The sequence below is a fragment of the Dipodomys merriami genome, unplaced genomic scaffold, assembly GCF_024711535.1.
Source record: "Dipodomys merriami isolate MVZ:Mamm:240054 unplaced genomic scaffold, mDipMer1.0.p SCAF_24, whole genome shotgun sequence".
Taxonomy (NCBI): Eukaryota; Metazoa; Chordata; class Mammalia; order Rodentia; family Heteromyidae; genus Dipodomys; species Dipodomys merriami.
In genome coordinates, this window is record NW_027203826.1 from 991,996 (window position 1) to 1,018,404 (window position 26,409).

The 26,409-nt window shown below is 44.9% G+C and overlaps 1 protein-coding gene across 3 annotated transcripts in view; it reads left to right on the forward strand.

The window, feature by feature from the left end:
- Gpr161 (G protein-coupled receptor 161) overlaps positions 1 to 19,779 on the forward strand; it is a 40,082-nt gene extending 20,303 nt beyond the window's left edge. For all 3 annotated transcript variants that reach the window (XM_070034139.1, XM_070034138.1, XM_070034137.1), the window contains 5 exons: positions 587 to 1,004; positions 6,779 to 7,503; positions 13,368 to 13,472; positions 16,154 to 16,273; positions 17,775 to 19,779. In XM_070034139.1, the coding sequence (XP_069890240.1) occupies positions 631 to 1,004; positions 6,779 to 7,503; positions 13,368 to 13,472; positions 16,154 to 16,273; positions 17,775 to 18,040 (1,590 nt within the window). In that variant the 5' untranslated portion in view covers positions 587 to 630 and the 3' untranslated portion in view covers positions 18,041 to 19,779. The remainder of the gene's footprint in view (positions 1 to 586; positions 1,005 to 6,778; positions 7,504 to 13,367; positions 13,473 to 16,153; positions 16,274 to 17,774) is intronic.
- The last annotated feature ends 6,630 nt before the right edge of the window (positions 19,780 to 26,409 follow it).

Here is a 26,409-nt window from a genome sequence, read left to right on the forward strand (position 1 = left end):
CACTTGCCCAGCATGCACAAGGCCTTGGGTTTGCTTCCCAGTGCTGGAAAAGGGAACCAAGGTAAGGTTATTTTTGTTCCATTTTGAAGGTTTCAGCTCTGGGGTCTCAGGTGAGGCAGTACCTTGTGGTGGAAGCTTGTGGTAGAGAAGAATTTCTCTCATGGCAGCTGACTGTATAAGAGAAAAAGAGGAAGAGACCAGAGTCCCACGGTCTTCTCTGGAGAGCCCGAAACCTCCATGCTCTACTCCTAAGAGTTTCCCATCCTCCCAGTAGTGCTGGGGACCAAACCTGTAACACACAGGCCCTTGGGAGACTTCACAGATCCAAGCCAAGCAAGGGTTTAAACTGGATGGAAGAAATCATTTAAGAAGACACAGTGGATCACACACACACACGTGTTACAGAGCAGAAGCCACTCAATAGATAGCTTGCATAGAGAAGACTAGACAGAAATTTCCAGACTGGCTGGGAAACCTGGGACACAGAACTGAACTTTGCTATGCTTTAGTTTCCCCTTTTGCAAAGGGGAGATCATATGATCTGATGAGTCTTTTTCTGTCCCCTGATCTCTCCTTGTTTCTGCAGTCATCCAGCATGCTCTGCCCACCCCATGCTGAGGGGCACTGACCATGAGTCTCAACTCCTCCCTCGGCTACAAGAAGGAGCTGAGCAATCTCACTGAGGATGAGAGTGGTGAAGGAAACATCATTGTCACTGAGTTTATTGCCATCATCATCATCACTGTGTTTGTCTGCCTGGGCAACCTGGTCATCGTGGTCACCTTGTACAAGAAGTCCTACCTTCTCACCCTCAGCAACAAGTTTGTCTTTAGCCTGACCCTGTCCAACTTCCTCTTGTCTGTGTTGGTGCTGCCATTTGTGGTGACCAGCTCCATCCGGCGGGAATGGATCTTTGGAGTGGTCTGGTGCAACTTTTCAGCTCTCCTCTACCTGCTGATCAGCTCGGCCAGCATGCTCACCCTTGGTGTCATTGCCATCGATCGGTAAGCTTGTCTCAGACAATTGAATGGTTACAGAATGAGAGATCTTTGGGTCAGCCATACCCAGAATGCCTTGGTTCCTTGGGAAAGTGCCAGAAGCCTCTTCTTGAGGAGAGTGAGGAAACTGAGTTCTGCCTCCCTTTCTATCTGTTTAACTAGAGTTACTCCTAGTTTTGTTTGTCTATAGTGTGTATATAGATCATGCCACATAGCAACAATCTGATTGATGATGGACCACATATATGATGGTAGAGGCCATATTGTCTAGGAAGAGAAGATTTTACCACCGATGGTGTCTGGCAGTACACTGTAATATTTGTGAAACAAAATCACCAAAGGGTGCATTTCATAGAATATATCTGCTAAGTGATTCATGACTGTAATTATCTAATTATTTATTTAACAATTTATTATGGTACTGGTACTTGGGCTTGAACTCTGGGCCTGTCAGTCTCACTTGGCTTTTCCACTCAAGGCTAGTGCTCTACCACTTGAGACACAGCTCTGCTTCTGGCTTCTGCTAGTTAATCAGAGATAAAAGTATCATGGACTTTCCTATCAGGGCTTCAAACCTTGATCCTCAGATCTCAGCCTCCTGAGTAGCTAGGATCACAGGTGTGAGCCACCAGCACCAGGCTGAAAACATATATTTTAGTAGTCTTGTGGCATTCTGTCCCGTGGAGAGATGGTGTATTATTTTTTAGTCCCTATTACTAGATGTGGTGGTTTTACACAGCTTGCTACTCTGAGGAGCACCTTCATTTGTGAATTGCTACATTTTTATTAAGAATAAGATCAAGATTCTTGTGTAGAAAGGGCAAGTTGCCCTTCCGAAAGTCATACAGATATTCCTTGAGCAGCCATGAGTTGATGGCTATCAGGATGAACTCTATAACATTGCAACAAGAATGTGGAAGTTGGGTGGCAATGGAGAGGAATGGAATCTCTTCCTTTCACTTTCCATGTTAGTCAGACTTTTGGTACTGTGACAGAATGCTTGACATAAGCCACCTAGAAGGAGGAGTTATTTTGTTTGGCTTACAGTTTCAGTGGGTTCTGTCCACAGTCCTGGGTTTGCTGTTTACTCTGGCCCATGGTAAGGAAGATCATGGTGATGGAGCACAAGTGAGACGCTCTTCACCTGATGGTGGTCAGGAAGCAGAGGAAAAGAAGGGACTGGGGACTTGATAACCTTTAGAGGTATACCCCAGTGATCTACTCCCTCCACACAAGCCTTCCCTATTGATGTTTCTACCACATCCCAAATAGCACCACGAGCTGGGGACCAACAACCACTGAGCCTGTGGAGGACATTTTATGTCAAAACTGCAACATTAGTTTTTTTTGTTGTTGTTGTTGATGTTTTTGGTGTGTGTGTGTGTGTGTGTGTGTGTGTGTGTGTGTGTGTGTGTGTGTGTGTGTGTGTGTGTATGTGTGTGTGTGTTTGTGTGTGTATGTTTTCAGAGTCTGGAATTTGAACTCAGAATCTAACACTTTTGCTCATTAGCTGGTCCTCTACCACCTGAACTATGGCTACAGCCCCAAACATTTCCTATTTTTAAAAATATTTATATTTTGGCCAGACAGCTGACTCACACCTGTCAGCTACTCAGGAGGTAGGCAGTAAGTCCATAGCCTACCTCCTGGGTAGCTAGGATTCACTTAGCTTAGGCTTTTTTTCATCTTAGTACAGTGGATTTTGGGCCATGGAACTCTGTGTGATGTGCTATGCTGTCACAGAAAGATATGGTAGCTTCCTGACCGCTATTCACTTGATGCTAGTAACACCTCCCTAGTTAAGGAATGCAGAATGTCTTTAGACAGTGTTACGTGGACCCAGGGGACATAATTATTGTCAGCTGAGACTCCTAGTGGACAAAATCCTTCATAGCTGAGATTTGGCTCAGTGGCCCTGGGCAATACCCACCAACACCACAAAAAATAAATAAATAAAGTGTAAACTGGTGAACAGCTGAGCCCAAAGAATCTATCTTCTAACTTCATAAAAAGAGAGCAAAGGTAGCCTATAAAGAGAATAGCTGACTGGAGTGAAATTCACCATTTAAATGTAAATGTCCTAAACTAGCCAAGTGGAAATCGACAGCTGGGAGAGTTCTCCTGTGAATAAGTCTGTTACTACTCATAAGTCTAAAATGTGTGATCCCCTCCAGCTGGAAAGTTACTAGAGTTCCAGATCCATTTAAAACGCTTCTCATATTTTCATTCCACACTGTAGCAGATGAAACTCTGGTTCTAAAAATAGAATATAAAGCATAAAAGTAGCTAGAAAAACGGGATGGTTAGAGTGCTTTTTAGAGTCTTCAGGGTCAGTTCATGTGTTCGCCCTGAGGTAGCTATAGTGGGTGTAGGTTTTGTTTGTTCTGAGTGAAGACATCTTATATAAAGCAAGGGTTGCTATCACAGAGGTTAGTGTGAGGCAGGGGAATTCAACATTGGCCGTGCCATGGTATATTGGAGGTTTTTGGTAACACATGACATCCTGGAAGTCTTTTCTGGGTTCCAGGATCATGTGAGGGCTACTGTCCTAACCTGAGCAGCAAATGGAAAGATGGAGAGTCTCAGAAGGTAGCAAAGAGCTCAGAGAGCAAGAGCAGCCCCATCTTTAGCTGCATTAACCCATAAGGAGGTGAGGAGTTGTGTTTTTTTTTTGTTTTTGTTTTTTGTTTTTTGTCGGTCATGGGGCTTGAACTCTGGGCCTGGGCGCTGTTCCTCAGCTCTTCAGCTCAAGGCGAGCGCTCTACCACTTGAGCTACAGCACCACTTCCGGTTTTTTGGTGGTTTATTGGAGATAGGAGTCTCAAGGTCTCTCCTGCCCGGGCTGGCTTTGAACTGGAATCCTCAGATCTCAGCCTCCTGAGTAGCTAGGATTACAGGTGTGAGCCACCAGTGCCCGGCCTTGTTTTGTTTTTGTCAGTTATGGGAATTGAACTTAGGGCCTCAGCATTATTCCTGAGCTTTTTCCACTCAAGGCTAGTGCTCTACCACTTTGAGACACAGCACTACTTCCGGTTTTCTTGTGGTTAATTGGAGATGAGCATCTCACAAACTTTCTTACCTTAGGCTGAGTTTGAACTGCTATCCTCAGATCTCAGCCTCCTGAGTAGCTAGGATTACAGCATGAGCTACCAGTGCCAGGCTTGAAGAGCTGTCTTTGTTCTGCATTTTTTCTCTGAATTTGTAGCTAGTCCTAAATTACACTTCAGTTTAAAAAAAAGGTTCTAGATCTATGATTCACAACATATAAACCCACATTTGGGGGGTAAGAAAATGTGGGAATATTCCTTGCTCTGATAGAGATGTATATTTGTGCATTGCAATATCTATACATTTTCTTTCTCCTCCAAAAAATAAAAGCAAAGTAACCCTGGATGTTGTGGCTACATATGGAGGCTTTCCTGACTCTCAGAGGCAGGTCTTAATGGAGCCAGCACCCAGTCTCCTGCCTGAGCCTCCTGGGGGATGCAGTGGGGGGAGAATCGCTGACAAGTCCCCTGAGCTTGCCGTGGCTTAAACCTTAGTCTTGGAGTGCCGTAAGTACCATGTGTTACAATAAAAAGGTCTTGCTGTAAAGAGGTGATAATAAGTGGGTGCTGAGATGGCAGAAGGCAGAGAACAATGTATTCATTGCAATTATTCTTACGACTGCCTGAACAGAGTTAGTCAAGGGAGCCAGGGCAGTTAACATTCAGCAGGCCTGCTCCCAAACCCAGCTCTACACCTGTACACTAGCTAAAGGGATAGCCAAAAGGAGAAATCTTGGCCTTGTGTCATTCTTCTTTCTTTTCTTATCTTCTTCTCTCTCTTTTTTGAGGGTCGGGATTTAAATTCAGGGCCTTGAGCTTGCTAGGCAGGCTGTTTACCACTTGAGCCATGATCTACTTTTTTATTAGTCTGTTTTTGTTTGTTTGTTTGTTTTTAGATAAAGTCTTGCTAATTTTTGCCAGTATTGTCTTTGAACTGATCTTCCTATCTCTATCCTCCATGTAGCTGGAATTATAGGCATGCATTGCCACATTCGGTTTTACCTGTATCTTCTTAAAGTGAAGATTTTCCTAGAAGTGTCTTTCTTCCACCTTAGCAAACTCCACTCAGTTTCTTTCCAAGGTGTCACACAGGTCAAAATCTCAGCTGGTCACACATCAAGGGAAAGGAAGCCACTATGGTGGCTTGATTTATGCCTCGTGGATCATGAAGCTTGGCAGGCATATGAGCACTCTATGGATTTTATCCCTAAGGAGGAAGGGGACAGATACAGGCAGACAGAGAAAAAGCTCTGCCCAACTGCCATTCAAGAGGAGGCATGAGCTAGGCCTTTTGAAATCCTGACTTCATGGAAGAAGGAACTGAAGCTCTGAGAAGTTAAATCAGCTGCCCAAGGTCACAGCTAGTAGGTAGCAGAGTCTCCATGTTGACTGGGTAATTTCTGCCTCCCACTCCCACTTCTTTACATGGTCTTTGTCAGGTACAGAGACATCAGTGTGAGAGTAAGCACCTTACCCAGGTCACTGTGTAGACTCCCTGTCATCCATACCATAATCACAGCAGGTGCCTCTCTTCCAACTCCTAATACTTTCTGTACAGATCTAGGCCTGAACTTGAGTCTTGAGATCAAGACTAACCCAATCTCAACCCTGGTTAGGAGCCTCCAGTGGGCAGGTAGCAGTTCAGCCTGGTGTCCAGGGTGATTCAGGAAGGTCCCTGTGGAGAAAGTGGCCTGAGTGTGAAGTATAGCCCAGTCACTTTCTAACATCTGCCTGTACCAGGGGCAGCGTAGCCACACCTCTGACAGGTTGCCTCATGAGAAAATCTAACTCCTGTAATCAGAATTCCCTGGGAGAGGAGGGTAGTGGATCACCTCCAGCCCCATGTGCTAAGTCCTCCCATCCTTCCTAATAAGGATCAGTCCATAGCTCCACTTAAAAAAGAGCTGTGCCTACCCTGGCCCATGGCTGTTTTCCAGGTTCTTCTTTGCCAGCCTGAGCCACTAGTACTGTTGCCTACTTCCTTGGTAATGGGAGTGATAGTGATTGGGAGCTATACCTTGGCTTTAAGGCCCTGGAACTTGATGATATACAAGGAATTAATTACTGGGCATGTGCTTTGGGGATCATAGAGCAAGATGCTGGGTTTTTGTTTTGTTCTTTCCACATATCCGGGGTAGGTTATTTAGCTTTGATCTGTTTTTGTGTTTTCACCTGTGAAATTAGGAGTTGCACAGGTTCAGTTGGGTCCTTCCTAGTCCCTATTCATCCTCAGTTGATGTGTCTGCCTTTTCTACATCATCCTATCTGTGTTGCCAGCACGTAGCACAGGGCTTGGCTTTCAAGGAAATGTCCACTGAGTGAGTAAAGCCCATAAGCCTTAGACATCATCAGGGTTCTTAGTAGTACCTCTGAAAAGTCCAGAAATAGCAGAACTGACTTGTCCTGATGCATGAACACCTAGGACCCCTGAAGCTGTACCCCCAAATGTAAGTGATCTCTGTTGTGCAAGCCTGGACATAGGACTGTTGGAGTTCTCTGTCCTTGTTGCAATCTAGCTGCTGTTCCATGGTGAAGACCCTTGGAGAGCTGTGAATGTATTTGGGAAGAGCTATGAGAAGTGGCCTCTTTTAGATTTCATTTCCCTTCCTCCCCACTCTCCACTCCCTCCTTCAGAGTCAGTTAGGAGAAATGCAGGAACCCTACTCAGGAAAGCAGGTCACCTGACCTGGTGTTCCCTTTTGATTTTTACTCCTCTCTCCATTCTTTTTCTAGCTACTACGCTGTCCTGTACCCAATGGTGTACCCCATGAAGATCACAGGGAACCGGGCTGTGATGGCGCTTGTCTACATTTGGCTTCACTCCCTCATTGGCTGCCTGCCACCCCTATTTGGTTGGTCTTCAGTGGAGTTTGACAAATTCAAGTGGATGTGTGTGGCAGCCTGGCACCGGGAGCCTGGCTACACAGCCTTCTGGCAGATCTGGTGTGCTCTGTTCCCCTTTCTGGTCATGCTGGTGTGCTATGGCTTCATCTTCCGCGTGGCCAGGGTCAAGGCACGCAAGGTGCACTGTGGCACTGTGGTCATGGCGGAGGAGGATGCCCAGAGGACTGGGAGGAAGAACTCCAGTACCTCCACCTCCTCTTCTGGCAGTAGGAGGAATGCCTTTCAGGGCGTGGTCTACTCAGCCAACCAGTGCAAAGCTCTCATCACCATCCTGGTGGTCATTGGTGCCTTCATGGTCACCTGGGGCCCCTATATGGTTGTCATCACCTCTGAGGCACTCTGGGGGAAGAACTATGTTTCCCCCACCCTGGAGACCTGGGCTACATGGCTGTCCTTTACCAGTGCCATCTGCCACCCTCTCATCTATGGACTCTGGAACAAGACAGTTCGCAAGGAACTCCTGGGCATGTGCTTTGGGGACCGGTATTACCGGGAACCGTTTGTGCAGCGACAGAGGACTTCCAGGCTCTTCAGCATTTCTAACAGGATCACAGGTAATTTGGGAACCATTAGAAAAGGGATACATACTCCAGGGCAGGTGTAGTTGGTCTTATCAGTTGCTCAAGCTGTGGCCTCAGGTGTAGAGATAGCCTGCAGGACACAACAGGCTCCACTGTGATTCCCAAGCATCTTTCCATCACTCAGCACCTTTAGGGAGTGATGAAGAGGCCAGCAAACCAACCTGATATACATCCCAAAAGAATTTGGCAGCGAGCGTGATGATTCCTCAGCCAAGTCCCTGGTCTCACATGTATAGTTACTTCTTTATTAGAGAAAGAATTGCTGAAGCATTGGGCCAGGATGCCTTTTCCTCTTGGAAGATGCTCTCCTTTTAGTATGTCCCCTTGTCAGCACTTCCTCCCCGCCTCAGCTACTCACCCAGCCTGTTCAAGCACAGCAACCATGGGCCTTTTCTCTATTGATGTGTCACTGTTGTTTGCCCACAGCTGCTGCTCTATCCAACAGCTAATCCAGAGTCAGACCTATACAAGTTGATCTGGTCCTGGGCTATTTATCAGCTTTTAATTTTGACAGGTTTGATTTGCAATAAAGTTAGAAATACAACACAGAAAGCTTTCCTTTAGTATTAGCACTTTATTTATACAACCCCAGCACAAGATCAAACTAAGACCTGGGACAGGGTAGCAGGTTATCTACTGCTGAGCCCCCAGCCCGACCTAACACTGCTTTTTTTTTTTCTGTGTGTATATGTACTGGTACCAGGGCTTGGACTCAGGTCCTTATGCTCTCACTTGGTTTACTTGGGTTTGTTGCTCACCGCTAGTGCTCTACCACTTGAGTCGCTCTTCTGGCCCAGTGTTTTGCTGGTTAAAGATGGACTTTTACAGACTTTTCCTCCCCAGGCTGGTTTTGAATCACAATCCTCTAGATCTCAGCCTAATCTCAGGATTAGAAACATGAATGACTAGCACCTTGCTCTTGATACTCCTGGATATTCCTTGATACTTCTTGATAGAAGTCTTGGCCAGGCCTGTTCATGTGATGCTTTCTCATAATTCGAATGAATTTCTTTATTTTGGCAGAATACTTCTTAGTGTATCAGATCAGGGCAAGCACACGTGTCACTATGTCATTACTAGGTACCTTGCCTTTCACCTCCTGGTTCACATGTGACCTGTCACCTTTCTCTGTTCCTCTGTTCCTCCTCCTCTTACAACAGAGGAGACACTTTGAGATTATGAAAACATCTGATTCCTGTTCCAGCCTTAACTTGCTGTTGTTAGCATGCATTGGTAGATGTTTACACCAGTCCTAGGGTTGTGTTGTTCTGAGGTGAGGTAGCTGGGATTCTTAGAGCCATGTCGGAGAAAGCCTCGTCGCCCTGGCAAGCCATCAGAAGATTTTGAGGACACCTCCTTCAGACTCACTTCGAACCTCTTGTTTAATGGCTTTGGGCAGCACAGAAAACTGCCTGGTCAAGTTTTCCTCTTTTTGAGGAAACTTTCCCCTCAAAAGGGTAAGGGACATAATGACTCCTGATTCCCAGTGGCAGAGCTGACAGAAGGTTCTTTCCACATGTTCATGACACAGGGCAGCTTCACTAATTTTGTGGATTAATGAAGTGTTAGTTCTGGAGAGAGGAAGTAAGTCTGAGACTTTATTTTGATCATAGGAGAACAAACAAATCTCTCCACACAGTGGTATTTAGAAGACTGAAGCACCCCCCCTTGCCACTTGCAAGCTTACATTTCCAGACATGACTTGTTAGCCCAGAGGTACAGACAGTGCTTGCCTTTATTTCACCCTTTAACTTATTTGTTGGAATTTTATAAAATCACTCATCTTCTAGGCAAAAGTAAAAGATATTTTCTAGACCAGTGAAGTTAAAAATGAGGAAAGAAAAAAAAAATGAGAGAGCAAGGGAGGAGCGGGTAGATAGGACAAATTGGAACATCTTTCTTGGGGGCTTGGGTTTTCTAGGCAGATCACTTGTGGTTGTTCTGGAAAAGTTCCTGAGGCTGTGAGGGCAGTGAGCAAACACCAGCTGTGGTTAGATTGCAAGCCCAAGCTACTGGCAGTCTCCTGCTCATTTAGGGGATGCTTTGGTGGTAAGATGATGGGTTCTGAGCCATTGGCTATCCCTAGGGATGGGAGCTGGGGAGTTCAGTGGCAAGTGGAGGCCAGCAGCATGAGTACGAGATGGGGAATGAGGCAGAAGTTGGGACCTGTCCCAACTCCTCACCCTGTACTTCCATGCAGGAGTTCTGGCTGTTCCTGGTGGTGAGGGATAACCCTGGCTTCTACAACATCTTGGACTCTTTGTGTCAGCTGGGGCTGACCAGACCTTAGTGAATGCCCTGTAGCAGGGTCCACTAGGCCACAGTCTTTCTCCTTGAGCCATCCCATTACCAGATTCCCATGAGGAGGCCTTACTTTGGAATTGAGATCTGAGTTACCTCAAGGTTGCCAGATAGTGCCACCTTATGGTGAACAAGTTATCCTGGGAATAGACATTTTGGTCTAGTGCTGAATGGTCAGCTAAATGCTCATGTTTGGTCTTAGGATGTGAAACCACAAGCCCAAAGCTTACAGGGTTTCCTGACAGAAGGAAGAAGAGGCTTCAGGAAAGCAGGGAAGTAGTCTTCCATAGCCTGTCCACCACCACATGCAGGCCCCAATGGCAGAGGATGGCATGGGCCTGTGGACAGAAAGCCTGTCCACAAACCTCTCTCCTGCAGCTGTACCTGGGGACAGAGCCTCTTGTGTTACCTTCTAGGAAGGAGGACAGACTTCTTCATTTACTCAGAGGAAAGCGTTTCAGCTATGTCTGGGCCAGAGGGAAGAAAGGACAACCCTGGAGCTTTTGACTTTTCCTCTCCAGCTTTTCTAAGTTCCTTTCATGGTGCCCTTTGAGGGTTCTTCTGCCTCACCTGGGAATCATCCCCCGTTCCTTTAATGGTTTTTACTAGCCACATGTTTCTGGACTGCTGCAAATGTATCCACTCTCCAGCTAGAAGTGCTGGGTAACAACACAGAGCAGAGAGATGGATCCCAGCTACCCTATCTCTAGGCCTTTCAGCTGCAGTGGTCTGGCACAAATGATTCCTCTTACTGGTGGAGCCCACAACATGCTTCTGGCTTTTGGCACAGCCTCAAGAAATGGTGTCCAAAACTTCCCGTGGCTGTCACCATCCCTGTAAGCAAGAGACAGCTCCTGCTGGCCTCACTCCCCATGTCAGGCCTCCTGTGGAACATAGCCATGTTTGTAGGCAAAACCCCAGAGGAAAAGGCCAAGTGCAGGGGAGCATGTCTTTTGGTCCCAGCCCTGGAACCAGCAAAGGGGAAGCCAGAGGGACAGTCCTTGTGGGATTCCCCAAAGCAATAAAGTTCTGAGGGAAATGTGTTGTGACTGCCCATCCCCTACCATCACCATTTCCTCCCTAGCTCCAAAGGAAAAAGGAGAGAGTATGTTCTATTGCCACAGACTCTCAGACACTGTAGGATACAATTAAAGAAGGGTTTCTATTTACAAGTGTATTATAGGAGAATACAAGATCATCCTTTATGGTAGGTCATTTTCTTCTGCTAATAACAAAATACTAGAGACTAGATGATTTAGAATGAATGAAAAATTTGTTTAGCTTACAAATCTGGAAGCTAGGAAGTTCTAGAGCATCGTATTGTCAATGGTAAAAGCCTTCATCTGAATCATGCAATGGTGGAAGCAGGAATGTCAAGAATATGGAAGGAGGAATGGCAAAAGAGGGCCAGAGTGGAAAGCAAGACTGGCCAAACTCTAACTTTTATACCAAGGCTGCTCTTGAGGTGACTAACACACTTCAGTCCTAAGGATGTTGATTCATTTATAGGCCTTGCAACACTGTTGCCTTGAGGGTTAAGTTTTCAACAGAGGAGCTTTGAGAGACCCAACCATAGCAGTCATTAGTCTACTAGGCAGTAGATCTTCCTCCTAAGATCTGAATTTGACTTTTTGCCTCTGTATTTTGAATTTCTGAAAGCTCTTTGTCCATTATGTCCATATTTTTAATAACTTCTAGATATTTTTAATAGATTCATTTTCTCTCTTACCTTTTTCTATTTTTTTTCTCTCTTTTTTCTTGGCTGGTAGTAGGACTTGAACTTAAGGACTTCTGCTCTTTTTTTTTTTTTGCCAGTCCTAGTGCTTGAACTCAGAGCTTAGGCACTGTCCCTGAGCTTCTTTTGCCCAAGGCTAGCACTCTACCATTTGAGCCACACAGCCACTTCCAGCTTTTTCTGAGGTACTGAGGAATCGAACCCAGGACTTCACGTATGCTAAGCCAACACTCTACCACTCTACCACTAAGCCACATTCCCAGCTCCTGGACTTCCACCACTCTTGATTTTTTTTTCTACCATTTGAGTCACCCTGCCAATGTCCAGATTCATTATATTTCAATTGAGTGTCCTAAGAGGACACTCAGTTATATGTTGTTTTGTTCATTTTTACTCTCCATGTATTATCTCCTCTGAGATCCATTTTATTTTTTCCCCTCCGCTTTGTCTTTCATGCCAGCGCCTTACCTTAACCCTGGTAGCTCGTGTCTCTCTAGTTCTTCACCTTTAATGATGAGGCACAGGAGAACCATTGGGAAACCCAATGTGAGATGGGCCAGCAGGCTCCCTGACTGTAGGGTGGTCCAGGTAGACTATTTCAAGGTTCTCTGGTGCTCAGTACCTGACATCATTCTCTAGGGCTGGCTGATTTTCCTGGGGGAGAATTCTCTCATCTCCCCGCTTTCCTTCTTCATTCTCCTTCATTCCTCCTTTCTTTCTTTCTTTTCTTTCTTTCTTTCTTTCTCTCTTTCTTTGTGTCTTTCTTCTTTCCTTCCTTCCTTTCCTTTCTTTCTTCCTTTCTCTTTCCTATTTCTCTCTTTTCTCTCTTTCTTTTCTTTCTTTCACAGTACTGGAGTTTGAACTTGGAGCCTTTGTCTTGCTAGAGAAGTGTTCTATCACTTGAGCAATACCCCCAACTCTTTTGCTCCTAGTTACTTTTCAAACAGGGCCTTAGGCCAACTCCACCTACCTATAGCCTCCCACATACACACAGATATATGCCACCATACATGGGGTCTTGCTAACTTTTTCCCTAGGTTGGCCTTAACCCAAAACCCTTGGTATTTGCCTCCCAAGCTGCTGAGATTTGCAGCCACCATGCTTGACTTCCCTTCAGTTTTTGTTACATTGCTGTTGCTTTCATCTGTGCCTGGTGTCTCCAAGGCTAGGGTCTCCTGGTTCACTCTCTCCATCTCTTGCCAGTACTACCTTAAACCCAAGTAGGGAAGAGCAGCAGATGGGGCCCAATGGCTTTCTATGGATTTTGTATTGTCCTTCCTGCAGATGCGCAGGCCTGCAGTCTCTTGGGTGATAACATGCATCTTTGAAGCCTTCCCTCACCAACTTCAGTTCTATTTCCTGAATCACTTTTATGGTCCTCATCTCTCTGTATTCCAAGTTCTGCAAATTCTTTCCCCTTCGGGGAGATTAAAAAATCTTTTGATATTCAGACACAATTATAGCAGGTACACTGGGGGTTGAAATTCCCCTATGTAGTTGGATGGTGTTCTCACAGGAGTGCCCATCTCAGATTTGCCCTCCACCTGCCTTGGTGTCTGATTTGGTCAGCTCGGGAAGCTAGAGAGTTGTGACTCAGTGGGATGGAAGCCCGAGGGTGGGGAGATGCTGAAGTGGAGGGAAAGCAGTGGAGCTCTGCTGTCTTTCAGTGGATTGAGTGAATGTGCAAACGAGAATGTAGAGAGCTGGAGGGCTGGGGTGGGGTTGGTGGCTGTGTGGAAGGCAGCAGGTGCTAGGCCACTTGGAAGCATGATTATGGGTCACAGCTAACTTTGTCTTTCAGACTTGGGCTTATCCCCACACCTCACAGCACTCATGGCAGGTGGACAACCCCTGGGGCACAGTAGCAGCACTGGTGACACTGGCTTCAGCTGTTCCCAAGACTCAGGTAACTTCCATGCTTCATCAGCCTCTCACCTGTATGTTTGACTCAGGCAAGTCAAAGGGTTGGTGGGAGGGACATGTTTCCAAAGAGTATGGGAGCCGGGGCGGGGGGAGGTAGGGGGGTTTGCTGGGGAGGAGTTGGGAGGGGCATTGGGGGGGAAGAGTCCAAAGCTTGGCTTTCCAGTTGGTAGTCTTAAGTGTTTCAGCTTTTCTGTGTCTCAGTTTCCTCCTCTAGAAAAACTGGCATCTTTCTGTGCTCCCTGATAAAGCCTTTGTGAAGACTGTGCTTGTTAACTGTAGTCATTGGCCATTGTGGCTGTGGGTCCCCTGCCTGGCTTTCAGCTTCCTGGTATCTTAGGCAAGTTCTATAAAGTCTTTCTACATCCCAGAGTTTCCCCATTCAGGGCAGTATTCCTCATATTAAAGAGTAGCTGTGGGGAGTTAAAAGGTGTAATGAGAAGGAAGCGTTCACCTAGCCCAACAAGAAGCCTTATACATACAAAGTGAGCCAGACTTGCCATTGTTATTCCAGGCCTGGCTCCCAGGAAGCAATCCTGTCACCTGTACAGATCCTCCAGCCACCCTCCCTAGCTACAAACCCTCCCTAGCTTACAAACCCATGCTGCCCTATTCCTGGTGCTTGTTGGGTCCATGACCACCACATTCAGGGCTCACCTGGTGCCTTTTCAGGCTGTAGGGCCCTGAGTGGGAGCCATGTGGGCAGAGCCCAGGAGTGTCTCTCCAGCCATCCAAGCTGCAGCTCCATGTTATGGAAGAGCCAGGGCACACATCTGTGCCTGGTGCTTGTTGAAATGCTGGGTGGTGGAGGGAAAAGTACCAAATCCCAGAACACAAAGCAATAAGTTTTATGCTTCCCTTTATGTCTCTCCATATCTGCTCCTGGGAACATTTGAAAAATTATCTCTGCTTGACCTGTGTTTCCTGTCCCTGGTGTCAAGGAACCCTGGGGGAAGACTTTGCTGGAGGCAGGACATACCCTGAGAATGTCCCATTACGTGGCAGATTCAGGAACTACTGGTCACACTGCTTTATATATCTGATTTCCTTGTGTGACTGGAATTAGAGCGAGATTTCATGTTCTCCTGGTTATGTGCTCATATTCAGCCAGCTAGTAGATCCAGAAACACTGTGCCATTCATTCACTGAGTCTTACCTTGGCCAGACTCTGGCCCCTGTTCTGGGGTATAATGGTCAGCTACCTTCATGGAAATTTCAATTTAGAGGGAAAGACAGACAATCTATTTCACCAAAGCATGCAGTTAAAATAGCAAGTTGTTTGGCATTGAACTATATCTCAATGTTATTTTTATTTATTTATTTTTGTCCATTGTGGGGCCTGAACTCTGGGTCTGGACGCTGTCCCTGAGCTCTTCAGCTCAAGGCTAGCACTCTACCACTTGAGCCACAGTGCTACTTTTGGCTTTTTCTGCTTATGTGGTGCTGAGGAATCAAACCCAGGGCCTCATGCATGCAAGGCAAGCACTGTACCACTGAGCAACCTTCTGAGCCCCGTCAATGTTATTTTTAAAAGGCTATGTACATGCTGAGAGCTTGGAAAGGAAACCAAGTGGTAGGGAATATTCAGTAGGGAGTTATTACCCTGGGGGAGAGGTAGGAAAGGCTTATTGGTAGAGGAGATAGCCTGATACCAAGAGGACAGTGCTGTGGACAGAGTGAAGAGAGGGGGCTCTTGACCACACAGTGAGCATGAGTTTTAGCCCATTTATTAGCTGTGTACTTGTTAGTAATGAGTTCCAGTGATTTATCCTCTATGAGCCAACCACTATGCTAAAATTTTTATGTATCTATCTATGATCCTGACCCCAGGTCTCTGAGGTCAATTGAGTGTGGATATATAGAAAGATACTGAGGAACTAAATTATCAGCCAATGATGCTAGGTCTGGCAGCGTGAACCTGCCTGCCTTACCACTGCAGTCAGGAGCATAATGTCCCGCTAGGGTTCTGAAGGCACATAAGAAGCTCAAGGCTTTGTTTTCTGATTGTGAGCAAGGACTTTGATGGATTGATAACTAGGAACAAGGCTGCTCCCAGTGTCAGGCCTGGATACTGCAGAGTGACAAGTCTCATTCCAGCCCTTCCCCCCACACCTTAATTTTTTTGTTATTATAAAAGTGATATACAGAGTGGTTAGTTACATAAATCAGGTGAACAGTACATTTCTCTTCTAGTTTTCCCTCCCAACCCTAGCCATAAGTTGTATAGTTCATAGTGATCTAGTGAGTACCACTGTTGAATTTGTTTACCCTTTGACCCTCTATTTCTGTGCCCTCCTTACCCTCCCCTACATAGATAAATTAACAAGACGAAAAGAAAAGAAAAAAAACAGCAACAAAGAAAAAAACCTTGTCTCCATTTCCTAGAGTTCATGTCAATAAATAGTATTTTATATGATCAGGTGCATGTAGGCATTGCACCTTTGTGTTCCTCTTTTAAGAGTCTTCCTCCCCTCTTGCCTCCATCTGTCTCCTGTCGCTTCACTGATCAATGCAAACTCCTGGAATAGGATGATGGAATGAGTATTTTGGGGCAGCTGCTGCAGGGCAGTGAGCTGCCCCTGGTTATGGTTTAAAGGACAGGAAAATGGGGGAGTAGTGGGACCTGTTAGTGCTAGTTACATGTGCATAGTTTGCTCTTCATCCTAGGGACAGATATGATGCTGCTGGAAGACTATACATCAGAAGACAACCCACCTTCCCACTGCACTTGCCCACCCAAGAGGAGGAGCTCTGTGACATTTGAGGATGAAGTGGAACAGATTAAAGGTTTGTTTCTTGTGACTGCCTCATTGAGGTGTGGAGAGGATTTCAGAGAACTGGCTCATCCCCCGCTCCCCCCACCCCACCTAAGAATATATACCAGGGCTCCAGGACTCCATTACCTTTGCCCCAAGGCATCTTACTTAGAGCAACAGGACAGCCATTGAACTACACACACACACACACACACACACACACACACACACACACACACACACACACACACACACACACACACACAACCTATTTCACATCCTCCTTTAGAAAATAGCTTGATAAGATGAAACAATTTCTGAGCCCTCCACTGACTTCCCTTTATGATCAATGTACAATTAGGAATCTGAATGTGCCCCTCTGAGCCCAGTGAGTGACGGTAAGGCCTTCTTGATTATTGCTACTAAATCTGACAATCACACTTGAATCCAGGGAGGAAATGAATCCTTTGCCTACATTATCTTACTCCATCTGTTGCCCCTGGGACTTGGGGTCAGTTTCCCACCCAGACATACTGAGTGGATGAGAGGCAGAGTTACCACCCAGTCTACCCAAAAGGTAAGTCTCTCTCCCCCTGCATCCCACCAAATGAGGATGGCCACCAGGATGATGGGGCTGTGAATCCAATGGAGGAGTCCAAGGACTTTAAGATGTTAGTTCTGTGACTCAAGTGGTAGAGCACTAGCCTTGAGCACAAAGAGCCTTAGGGACAGTGCCCAGGCTCTGAGTTCAAACCCCAGGACTGGAAAAAACAAACAGAGTCAAGCCCCTCCCCAGTCTCCCCAGACAAGCCTGCCCCTTTGCACCTATGTCATAGGGTAGTATTTCCAGGATTACCCTCTGCTTGACTCTTTGTAGAGAGGGGTGTGACTTGCTTGATCTCCAGATAATGTAAAGTGGGGAGAAACTGTTCCCCCCAGATACTCTGGCACTGAGGGTCATATTAAGACACTGGGTATGGAACTAAAGTCACATCCTTCCTCTCTTCTGCTCACTTTAGTTGCCAGGGCTCTAATTCTGGGTAGGGTGTTTGAACTGTTAATGCACCCTCAACACTTAGGGTTCTTCTCACTTATGGAAACTCTGATATAAAAAGGAGAAAAATATTTGGGTCTGCGGATATTTACAATGATAGGTCCTATACTGAAGGAACAGAGAATTTCTTTTAGAGATGTCAACATTGTAATTATCATTAATAGAAATATGTATTAGGTTTTCAGAGCCAGACCTAAGTATCTTGAGAGAATACTTCAGCATAACTATGAAGAGGTCTCTTTTTTGTCTTTAGGGATAAAAAAATTAAAACCAGATTAAATACAATTATTAGCATTTCCTGGGTAGTTACTTGGGAAGTCAAGGATTTTTAAAACCTGGGGACTCTGACTTCAAAATCTACATCCATAACCTCAGCTCACTTGCCCTCCCTGGGACAGCAAGTCAACAGTAGCCAGAGTCCTGAGATAGTTGTGGGTATTGGCTCCTCCACTAACCTTCTTTCTGCCTTTTTCCCCAGAGGCTGCTAAGAACTCTATTCTTCATGTGAAAGCTGAAGTACACAAGTCCTTGGACAGTTATGCAGCCAGCTTGGCCAAAGCCATTGAGGCTGAAGCCAAAATCAACTTATTTGGGGAGGAGGCATTGCCAGGGGTCTTGTTCACAGCACGGAACGTTCCAGGGGCTGGCTTTGGAGGCCACCGAGGCAGCAGAACTCTTGCAAGTCAGAGGCTGCAGCTGCAGAGCATCAAAGAAGGGAACATTTTAGCTGCAGAAGAGAGATAAGGGCCTCAGGGTGGACTGGGGCTGAAACGAGTTGATAGCCTGTGGAGGGATTCCCATTTCTGCCTGTGCTAGGGTCCTGGAACACATCACTACCCTCAAAGGGCCAAACATCTGGTGTGTAGTCACCAGAAGGACTAAAAGTAAGGTCTCCAGCCTCCAACTGCAGTGTCTGCTGGGAGACATATGGGCTATGTCTGAGTCCTTGGATTGGAACTAGAGGCATCTGAAGCACATAGAAAGAGCAGATGGCAGTGTGGTTGTGACATTTGGGGAACAAAATTGTACAGGAGGCTGAGAGACCAGGGGTTTAGAAGGAAAACAAGATAAATCATTTCTTCTCAACCTGGTATCCTGTGAGAACAGCCATGCCCCATCATCTGAGGCAAAACCTCCTTGCTGCATCTCACAGGACAGCATGACACCTAACACTGCAAGGTCATTCCCAGGACTCATGGTTAATACAAGCAGTGTGAGGCCATCCACATTGGACTAATTGGTCCACAGAGAGAACCCAGAAGCAGAGCCCTGCAGACAGACTTCCTACCCCTCCTATCCTGGCTATGATGCCCACTACTGGTACCAGTTGTGGGAAGCTCACAGGTTTCCCAGGACAGGGTCCACTCTGCCTACCCCATCATCCACAGAATCTTTGTCATTTCAAAAGAAGGAAGAAACCACTATCAAAGACAAGAGGGTCAGGGACCAGATGTTTCATTATCGGAATTAAAAAAATTGACCAGGATACATCAGTCTTGCTGTAACTGGGGGGAATCCTTTACACAGGCAAGTTTTAGTGGATAGGTTCTATGAACTTCTTTGAGTGACCAGTAAAAATAGCTAGCCTCAGTTCCATAGGGAACCATGGGAACAACAGTTACTGTGACCGCAACCTGAGGGCAGAAGATGGACCTGAATTCTTGGCTTACCTCAGCTTTTACACATATTACTTGGAACATCCTGTCACCTCTCCAGGCCATTTACAAAACGAGGAAAGGAAGTGTAAGTTGGACTAAATGGTCTCTAAGATCATTTCTGGCTCTTATTGTGAGGTTTTCTGAATTTGTAAATAGGATAAAAAGGAAAATGGGCCCCTGGATGAGTGTTCCCAATGGGCATATGATGTGCTGTCAGCCCACCAGGTCCTTGGTGGTGGCCTTGTGCAACATGACTGTTTATAGATCCCAGCCTTAACTGGATCTCAGCTACTGAGACATGAGATGTGTGAGTGGAGGAAAAGGCTGTTACCCCAGAGGGGGGATTTGTATACTTAGGCCACTCCCCTTCTCTCTCAGAACAGTTGAAGTTTGGACTTAGAGTAGTTGCAGAGGTATCTTAGGAAGCTGTTGAATCTGTTCCCATGCTGCCCTTCATCTGGCTGGTCAAATAAGCAAAGTCTAGGACTCTCCTTGCCTTGGTTAGAATTCTAAGGAGAACTGGCAATGTCTGCTGCTAAGTGGCTATTCTGGAAAGTAGATTACTTTGTAGGGGTTTCTCCAGGTGCTAGCTGACCCCTAGTGAGGCAGCATCTTCTTGCTATGTGTTCCTGTCTGCATGAGACCTGAGGTCTGGTGCCTTTGTCATCAATTTAACACCTATTGTGTACCAAGGCCTGGCAGGGGTTCTGGGTAGGACTGGGAAGCAGCAGCGTCCAGGTTCACCTGTGGTGTCTGTGGCTGCTGTGCATGTCTCAATAGAAGGGAGCCAATCCTAGGTTGGAGGGTGAATTTTATATATATATATATATATATATATATATATATATATATATATATATATATATATATATATATATATAATCTTTATTTTTTTAAGCACTTGTCCAGATTCTGAAGGGACAGAATCAATATACACAGAAGTGGATCATGGAAGAGACCTTTACTGGTGGGATGGTCACTGGCTTTTTAGTACACTGGCATGGTACAAATGCCTCTGATTCAGTGGGTTAAGCTCTGCGGGAGAATTCTGAGCCCTCCAAAGCCTCATTAGCTAATCCCAGAATAGCTGTGATACAACAGGGTTTAAACTAACTAAAATACTGCATTTCACTGTTTCCCTTTTCTTATTGAGGTACATTTATTTATTCATCTACCAGAAGTGGCCTATTTATTGTGGACAAAGTGCCAAGCTGGGCACAAGGGGCAAATAAAATATTAACGTGTCTTCATTCTAACTTAAAAAATACCTGAGAGATACTGATTGTGAAGTCAGGTAGTGGTCATAGACAGAACCGTGGCTCCAGAGGGAGGTTGGTTTTTACAACTAGGCAGTCCTGTAAAGTAGGTGACAGTTTGAGGTTAGTCATGGAGGATTAGTAACCAGAACCAAAATTTGCATATTCAGGAGTTAAAATTTGCCTAGTTGAACTAGAGAGGGAGTTGTGTTGTGGGGTGAGGGAAATCCCACATATCCTGCAGTTCCTGGGGCCTTTGGAGGATACCTGCCTTTAGTGCAGAGAGCTCAGCACCTCAAACTAAACTCAGGGGCAGTGGCAGGCCTGAGGCCTCCCCAAAGCTTCCAGGGACAGTGGCGGGTGGGACATTTGGCCATTCCTTTGCTTAAATATCTTGCTTTGACAGAACTGTTTTTAAGGCTGTTGCACATCTCTGCCTCTGTTACAGAGATTTTGCCATGACCCCATCCTTGTGCTGTGTCAGCTGTTGGGCTGCACTGGATTCCTCACTACAGAGCACACAGCTCAGCACCCTGGCCAGACTGGAGCTCAGGACCTTACTTACTAGGTAGCAGAGCATGGGTGTGAAGAGCAAAAATAGGCTTGTTAGCCGTTGTTCAAAAGCTCTTACTTTGAACCAAGCCATGATTGCACTCCTCAGCCCTGACAATTCTTCTAATCTGTGAGACCCACTCCCTGTCTAAGTTAATAGGTACTGCTTGTACTCAGATGTACAAACATAAGCAAATCACCACTACTGGGCAACAGGGATTAGAATTGAGACAATGGCCACCTGGTGCTTATATTCTTTATTCTCTTTCGCAGAGCTGCTGTGTGCAGATGGAATGTAGAGGAAATAGTGCCATGTGAGTATGGCTGTTCACAGTTCAGACCCTATGCTGCTGCTTCTTAGCTGGGTGTTTTGGGGCAAGTTACTCAGTATTCCTGCATAGGAATTCAGGAGGCTGCCTTTGTAGGGAAGAATCTGTAAGCATCCAGCACAGTACCTGGGGTACAAGTAAAAATGAGCTAGGCTTCTCAGTGGAACTGTGAGGGGGTAGAGTCATTACTGTTTTACAAGGATCTCTAACAAGAAGTGTTATACTAGATTAGAAGTATTTAGAGTTGTTGCCATGGGAATTGTCATTTTCTGTGTAACACAGAAAGAGTTCTGGGAAACAATGTGGAAGGGAAGGGAAGGTAGTAGAAAAGAGAGAGGATAGGCTGGGTAACATCTGAATACATGCCGTCTGTCCAAGCACAAAATGAACATTCCTGTTAGAATGTCTTTCCTCCATGCTCACACTCACTTTATACGGTGATAAAGTATTTATAAATTGCCTTGAATGGCTATTAAGGAAAATGTGCAGAATCCCAAATCCACAACAAAACTCAGTTTTGATTTCCTTTTACTAAGACGTACCTTTAGGTGCTAAGGACAGCTATGGTTATAGCTCTTGGCTCACAGAACCATGAAGCCTTCCAAGAGTCTGAGGGCAGAAATAGGGTATACCCTATCACTGGCAGTGTATATATGTAGAGTCCAGAGGACGCCTGTGCGAGAAAGGGGAAATAAACCTTCACTTGACACAGAAATGTGGCTATAACCAGCCACAAATGACAACAAGCAGCAGAAGTCTGGTGCTGCTCTTACCGTTCAAGAAGAGGAGACATAAAAGAATCCAGGAGGACCAAGTGAAGTTGACCAAGGTCTCAAAGTGAGTTCACAGGTAAACTCTGGTCTTTCATATTGGCCTGATAGAAGAAAAGAGCCACTTAAAAGCTCCAGGATACAACAGGCCATAAAGGAAAGTGATTACCTTGCTGGAAAGAATGCAGAACACAAACTCAAGTCTGTACAAAATTACAAAGAGCACAATTTTGGTCTGTTATTTTTAGAATGTAACACACAAAGCTGTGTTCATTCCCTGAAAGCATTTTCCACAGAGGTATTAGCCACTTAAGAATTAGTAACCCTGGAGACCGCAGCCGGGGGCCATACCTGAGCGCTCACACAGAGAGTCCGGGACGAAGGAGCCAGACGCAGCGGGCGAGTGGATTCTACTCAACACCAGCAAGAACCAACAAAGAGCGAACATCTTCATCCTGCAGCTTGCAGACCAGAGACGACCCAGGATCCAAGACTCGGCGTGAGTAGAAGCCCGACGTCCTCCCTCCTTCTCAGGGAGCAGAGGAGGGAAGGCCACCCCTCCCCCCCCCCCCCAGCACCGGTGATCTCCATCTTGGATACAGACAAAGCTCGGAGGAGCTGCCAGCTCCAACCCAGGCCTTGGAATAAAATGAGTCATTTAGCAGGTCACAAGAACTTAACGGCAAAGTGACCTGCCAGACTCGGCTCCATCCAGGGAAAAGTCACCCAGCTCAGGTGCCAGCCATTGGAGTGGCTTCCCTCACTGGGTAACCAGAGCCAGAGGCTGCCCCTCCCTCTAGCAGCCTCAACAATCAATTGAAAATCAGAATTCCTGAGAATGGCTCCAGGCTGGGCTCTGGGAGATTTTTTTTTTTTTTTTTTGCACAAAACAGCCCCAGGAAAAAGCTACTGATTGTTGAAAGGCCTCAACTCTACCCAGAACCTAGCCTCACCACTGCATCCCCCTCTTTTGTGATTCTCAAAGCAGATCACCCTCCTAGAAAACTAACCTGGGAGGGGGATCTCAAAATCTTGGGTAAAGCAGAGCATTTTTCTGCCTCTTCCAACAAACCGACTTAAGAAACCAGTCAAGCCGCAGGACCTCAAGCTGACCAGAGACTCCAACAAAAGGCTGGTTACAGACAAAAGGGAGATACAGGATTCTTCCCACCCCTCCCCCCCCCCAAAAAAAATAAAAGGACTTTTTTTCTTTTTTTTTTCTTTTTTTTCTTCTTCTTTTTTTGTTTGTTTTTTGTTTTTTGTTACCTTATATATATATATATATAAATTTTTTTTCTCTTTTAAAACTTTTATTAATCTTTAATTTTTGCCTCTTCTGAAAAAATAATTGATTCCCAGTCATTTTTTTTCTCCTCTTATAATTTTTATTTTAGGAATATGTAAATGAGCGTTTTCCTTTCTTTTCTTATCTTCTTTCTCTTTTTCTTTCTTTCATAATTATCTTTTATTTTTGTCTAGCTCTACTGAACTTCTGATCTTTTCTTCTCCCTTTCCCATCCTTAAAGTTTTTCACATCTCCTCTATGTCCCTCCCTTTCTCACAACATATTCACATTCCTCTCTAAATAGATGGTCTTTTAATCTCTACAATAACATTAATTTTTACGTTTCTATTTTTTTTTCTGGTCTCTTTTCATTCCCCTATCCCTCTCTTCTTTTTCTCTCTCTCTCTACTTGCATCCTACCCAACCCATTTCCTGCATTGTGATTAGGACATAGTTAACTCTCCCTGTGCCTCCCCAAACCAATCTATTCCTATTTTTCACCCACATCTCTCCCTAATCCTAATAATTTCTGGTTTTCCAAATTCTTTATTGCGGTTCGAAGTCCTTTAAAATATAGTTGTTTGATGTTGAATAGATGTATCTGTTGAACTAGATTGTATCTGTAGACTATTGACTGTACAAATGCAAACTTTGGTTGATGGTTGCCTTAAGATAGTGTTCTAGCACAAAACTGGTACTATCTTCATCTCAAATGGGCAGAGTAAGCCGGAAAAACACAAATGGCAAATTCGGGTATCTCAATTCCCAATCTTGATAATCAGGGGTCAGATCAGATAATGAACAATCCAGAGGAGAGTTCCCAAATAGCTCTACAAACACTGGTGGCAAATATGATAAATGAGAAGTTTGACAACTTACAAAGGACTCTCTATGAGCGTGATAGGGAGAGAGAGGAGGCATCCCAGAAGTTTATACAGGAATAACATAAGCGTGAGGAAGCTACTCAAAAACTGATACAGGATTTGCGTGAACAACTTGAGAATACTCAAAGAGAAAGGGAGGAATGGCGTGAGCAGGCTGAGAACACTCAAAGAGAACTGCAGGAATCCCACGAACGTGAGGAAGCTAAACAAAGAGTAATACAGGAATTGAGAGACCAGGTAGAGAACACACAAAGATCACTTAAGGCATCCATAGAATCCATTAACAAAGAGCTGAAGGAAGTCAGGGAGACCACAAAGGGAATGCTGAATGGAACCCAACAGAAGGAATGGGAGTCCAAAGAAACCATATCCAATCAACTAAGTGATTTGAGGTCAAACACTGAACACCAAATTAAGGAAGTAAAGAGATTCATACAAGACCTAAAACAGAGCTTCAACAAAGAACTTGAAGCCATCAAAGCTGACCAATTAGAAGGAAAAGAGATAAAAAACAAAGTAGAGAGTCTTGACAGCAGGTTAGACCATGCAGAAGATCGAATCTCAGGGATTGAAGACAGCCTAGATATTACAGAGAAAGAACATACAACCATCCAAGACAAGTCCAAGAAATATGATAGATCTATCCAACACCTGGAAGACACCATCAGAAGGCCTAACTTAAGGATAATGGGTGTAGAGGAGCACCTAGAAACAGAAGTTAATGGTCTAGGAAATTTGTTTAACAGGATCCTAGCAGAGAACTTCCCAAACATACAAAAAGATAGGCCTATTCAGATACAAGAAGCCTTTAGAACCCCAAATAGACCAGACCAGAATAGGACATCCCACCATCACATTATAATCCACACAGGATCAACTCAGAACAAAGAAAAGATCCTTAAAGCTGTCAGGGAGCAAAGGGTAATCACCTATAAAGGGAAACCAATTAGAATCACCTCAGATTTCTCAGCAGAGACAATCAAAGCAAGAAGAGCCTGGAATGATGTATGCCATGCCCTAAAAACAAACAACTATCAACCAAGAATACTGTACCCAGCTAAACTCTCCTTCATAACTGAAGGCCAAATAAAAACCTTCCACAGCAAAGAAAAATTGAAACAATACATCTCCACCAAACCAGCCCTACAAAAGATTCTTAAAGATGTCCTACACATAGAAAACCAACAAGACCACAATAAAGGCCAACAAACTGCACCCAAACTGCGAATCCAAGAACCATAGGAAGAACCCAGTTTTCGCAGCCCCCAAGAAGGTAGATAACATGGCAGGAACTCCCAAATACCTCTCAGTCCTATCTCTTAACGTTAACGGACTGAACTCTCCAATTAAGCGACATAGACTGTCTAGTTGGATTAAAAAACAAGACCCTTCTATCTGCTGCCTGCAGGAGTCACATCTTGCCCGTAAAAACAAACACATTTTCAATGTTAAAGGCTGGAACAAAATCTACCAAGCAAACGGCCCTCATAAACAGGCGGGAGGTGCAATCCTAATATCAGATAAAATAGACTTCAAATTAAAATTCGTGAGAAGAGATAAAGAAGGTCGCTACATACTAATTAAAGGATCTCTCCTTCAGGAGGATATTACAATTCTAAACATCTATTCACCAAACAATGGAGCACCCAAATTTATCAAAGAAACACTACTTTCCCTCAAATCCCATATAGATCCAAAGACATTAATTGTTGGGGATTTTAACACACCACTCTCCCCAGATCAACTCGGCAAAAACTCAACAGAGAAACCGCAGATCTAAACAGCTGCATAGATCAACTAGACTTAACAGACATTTACCGAACATTTCACCCAGCAGCATCAGAATACACGTTCTTCTCAGCAGCACATGGAACGTTTTCTAAAATAGACCACATTCTAGGCCACAAAGCAAATTTGTCTAAATTCAGAAACATTGAAGTTATACCCTGCATTCTCTCTGACCACAAGGGAATAAAATTAGAACTCAACACCAAAAGCCACCAAAGAAAGTCCGGTATCACATGGAGGCTAAACAACACACTGCTGAATCAAGAGTGGGTCATGGAAGAGATTAGAAAGGAAATTCAATTGTTCATGATATTCAAAAAAAATGAACACACAAATTACCAGCTCCTCTGGGACACAGCAAAGGCAGTACTCAGAGGCAAGTTTATAGCTCTGAGCTCCTACATCAACAAATTGGAGAGATCTGAAACTAGCAATTTAATGACACATCTAAACCTTGAAAAAGAGCAGCAAGATAAACCCCAATCCAGTAGACGGAAAGAAATAATCAAAATTAAATCAGAATTAAATGAATTAGAATCCAAAAAAACTATAGAAAGAATCAACAAAACAAAGAGTTGGTTCTTTGAAAAA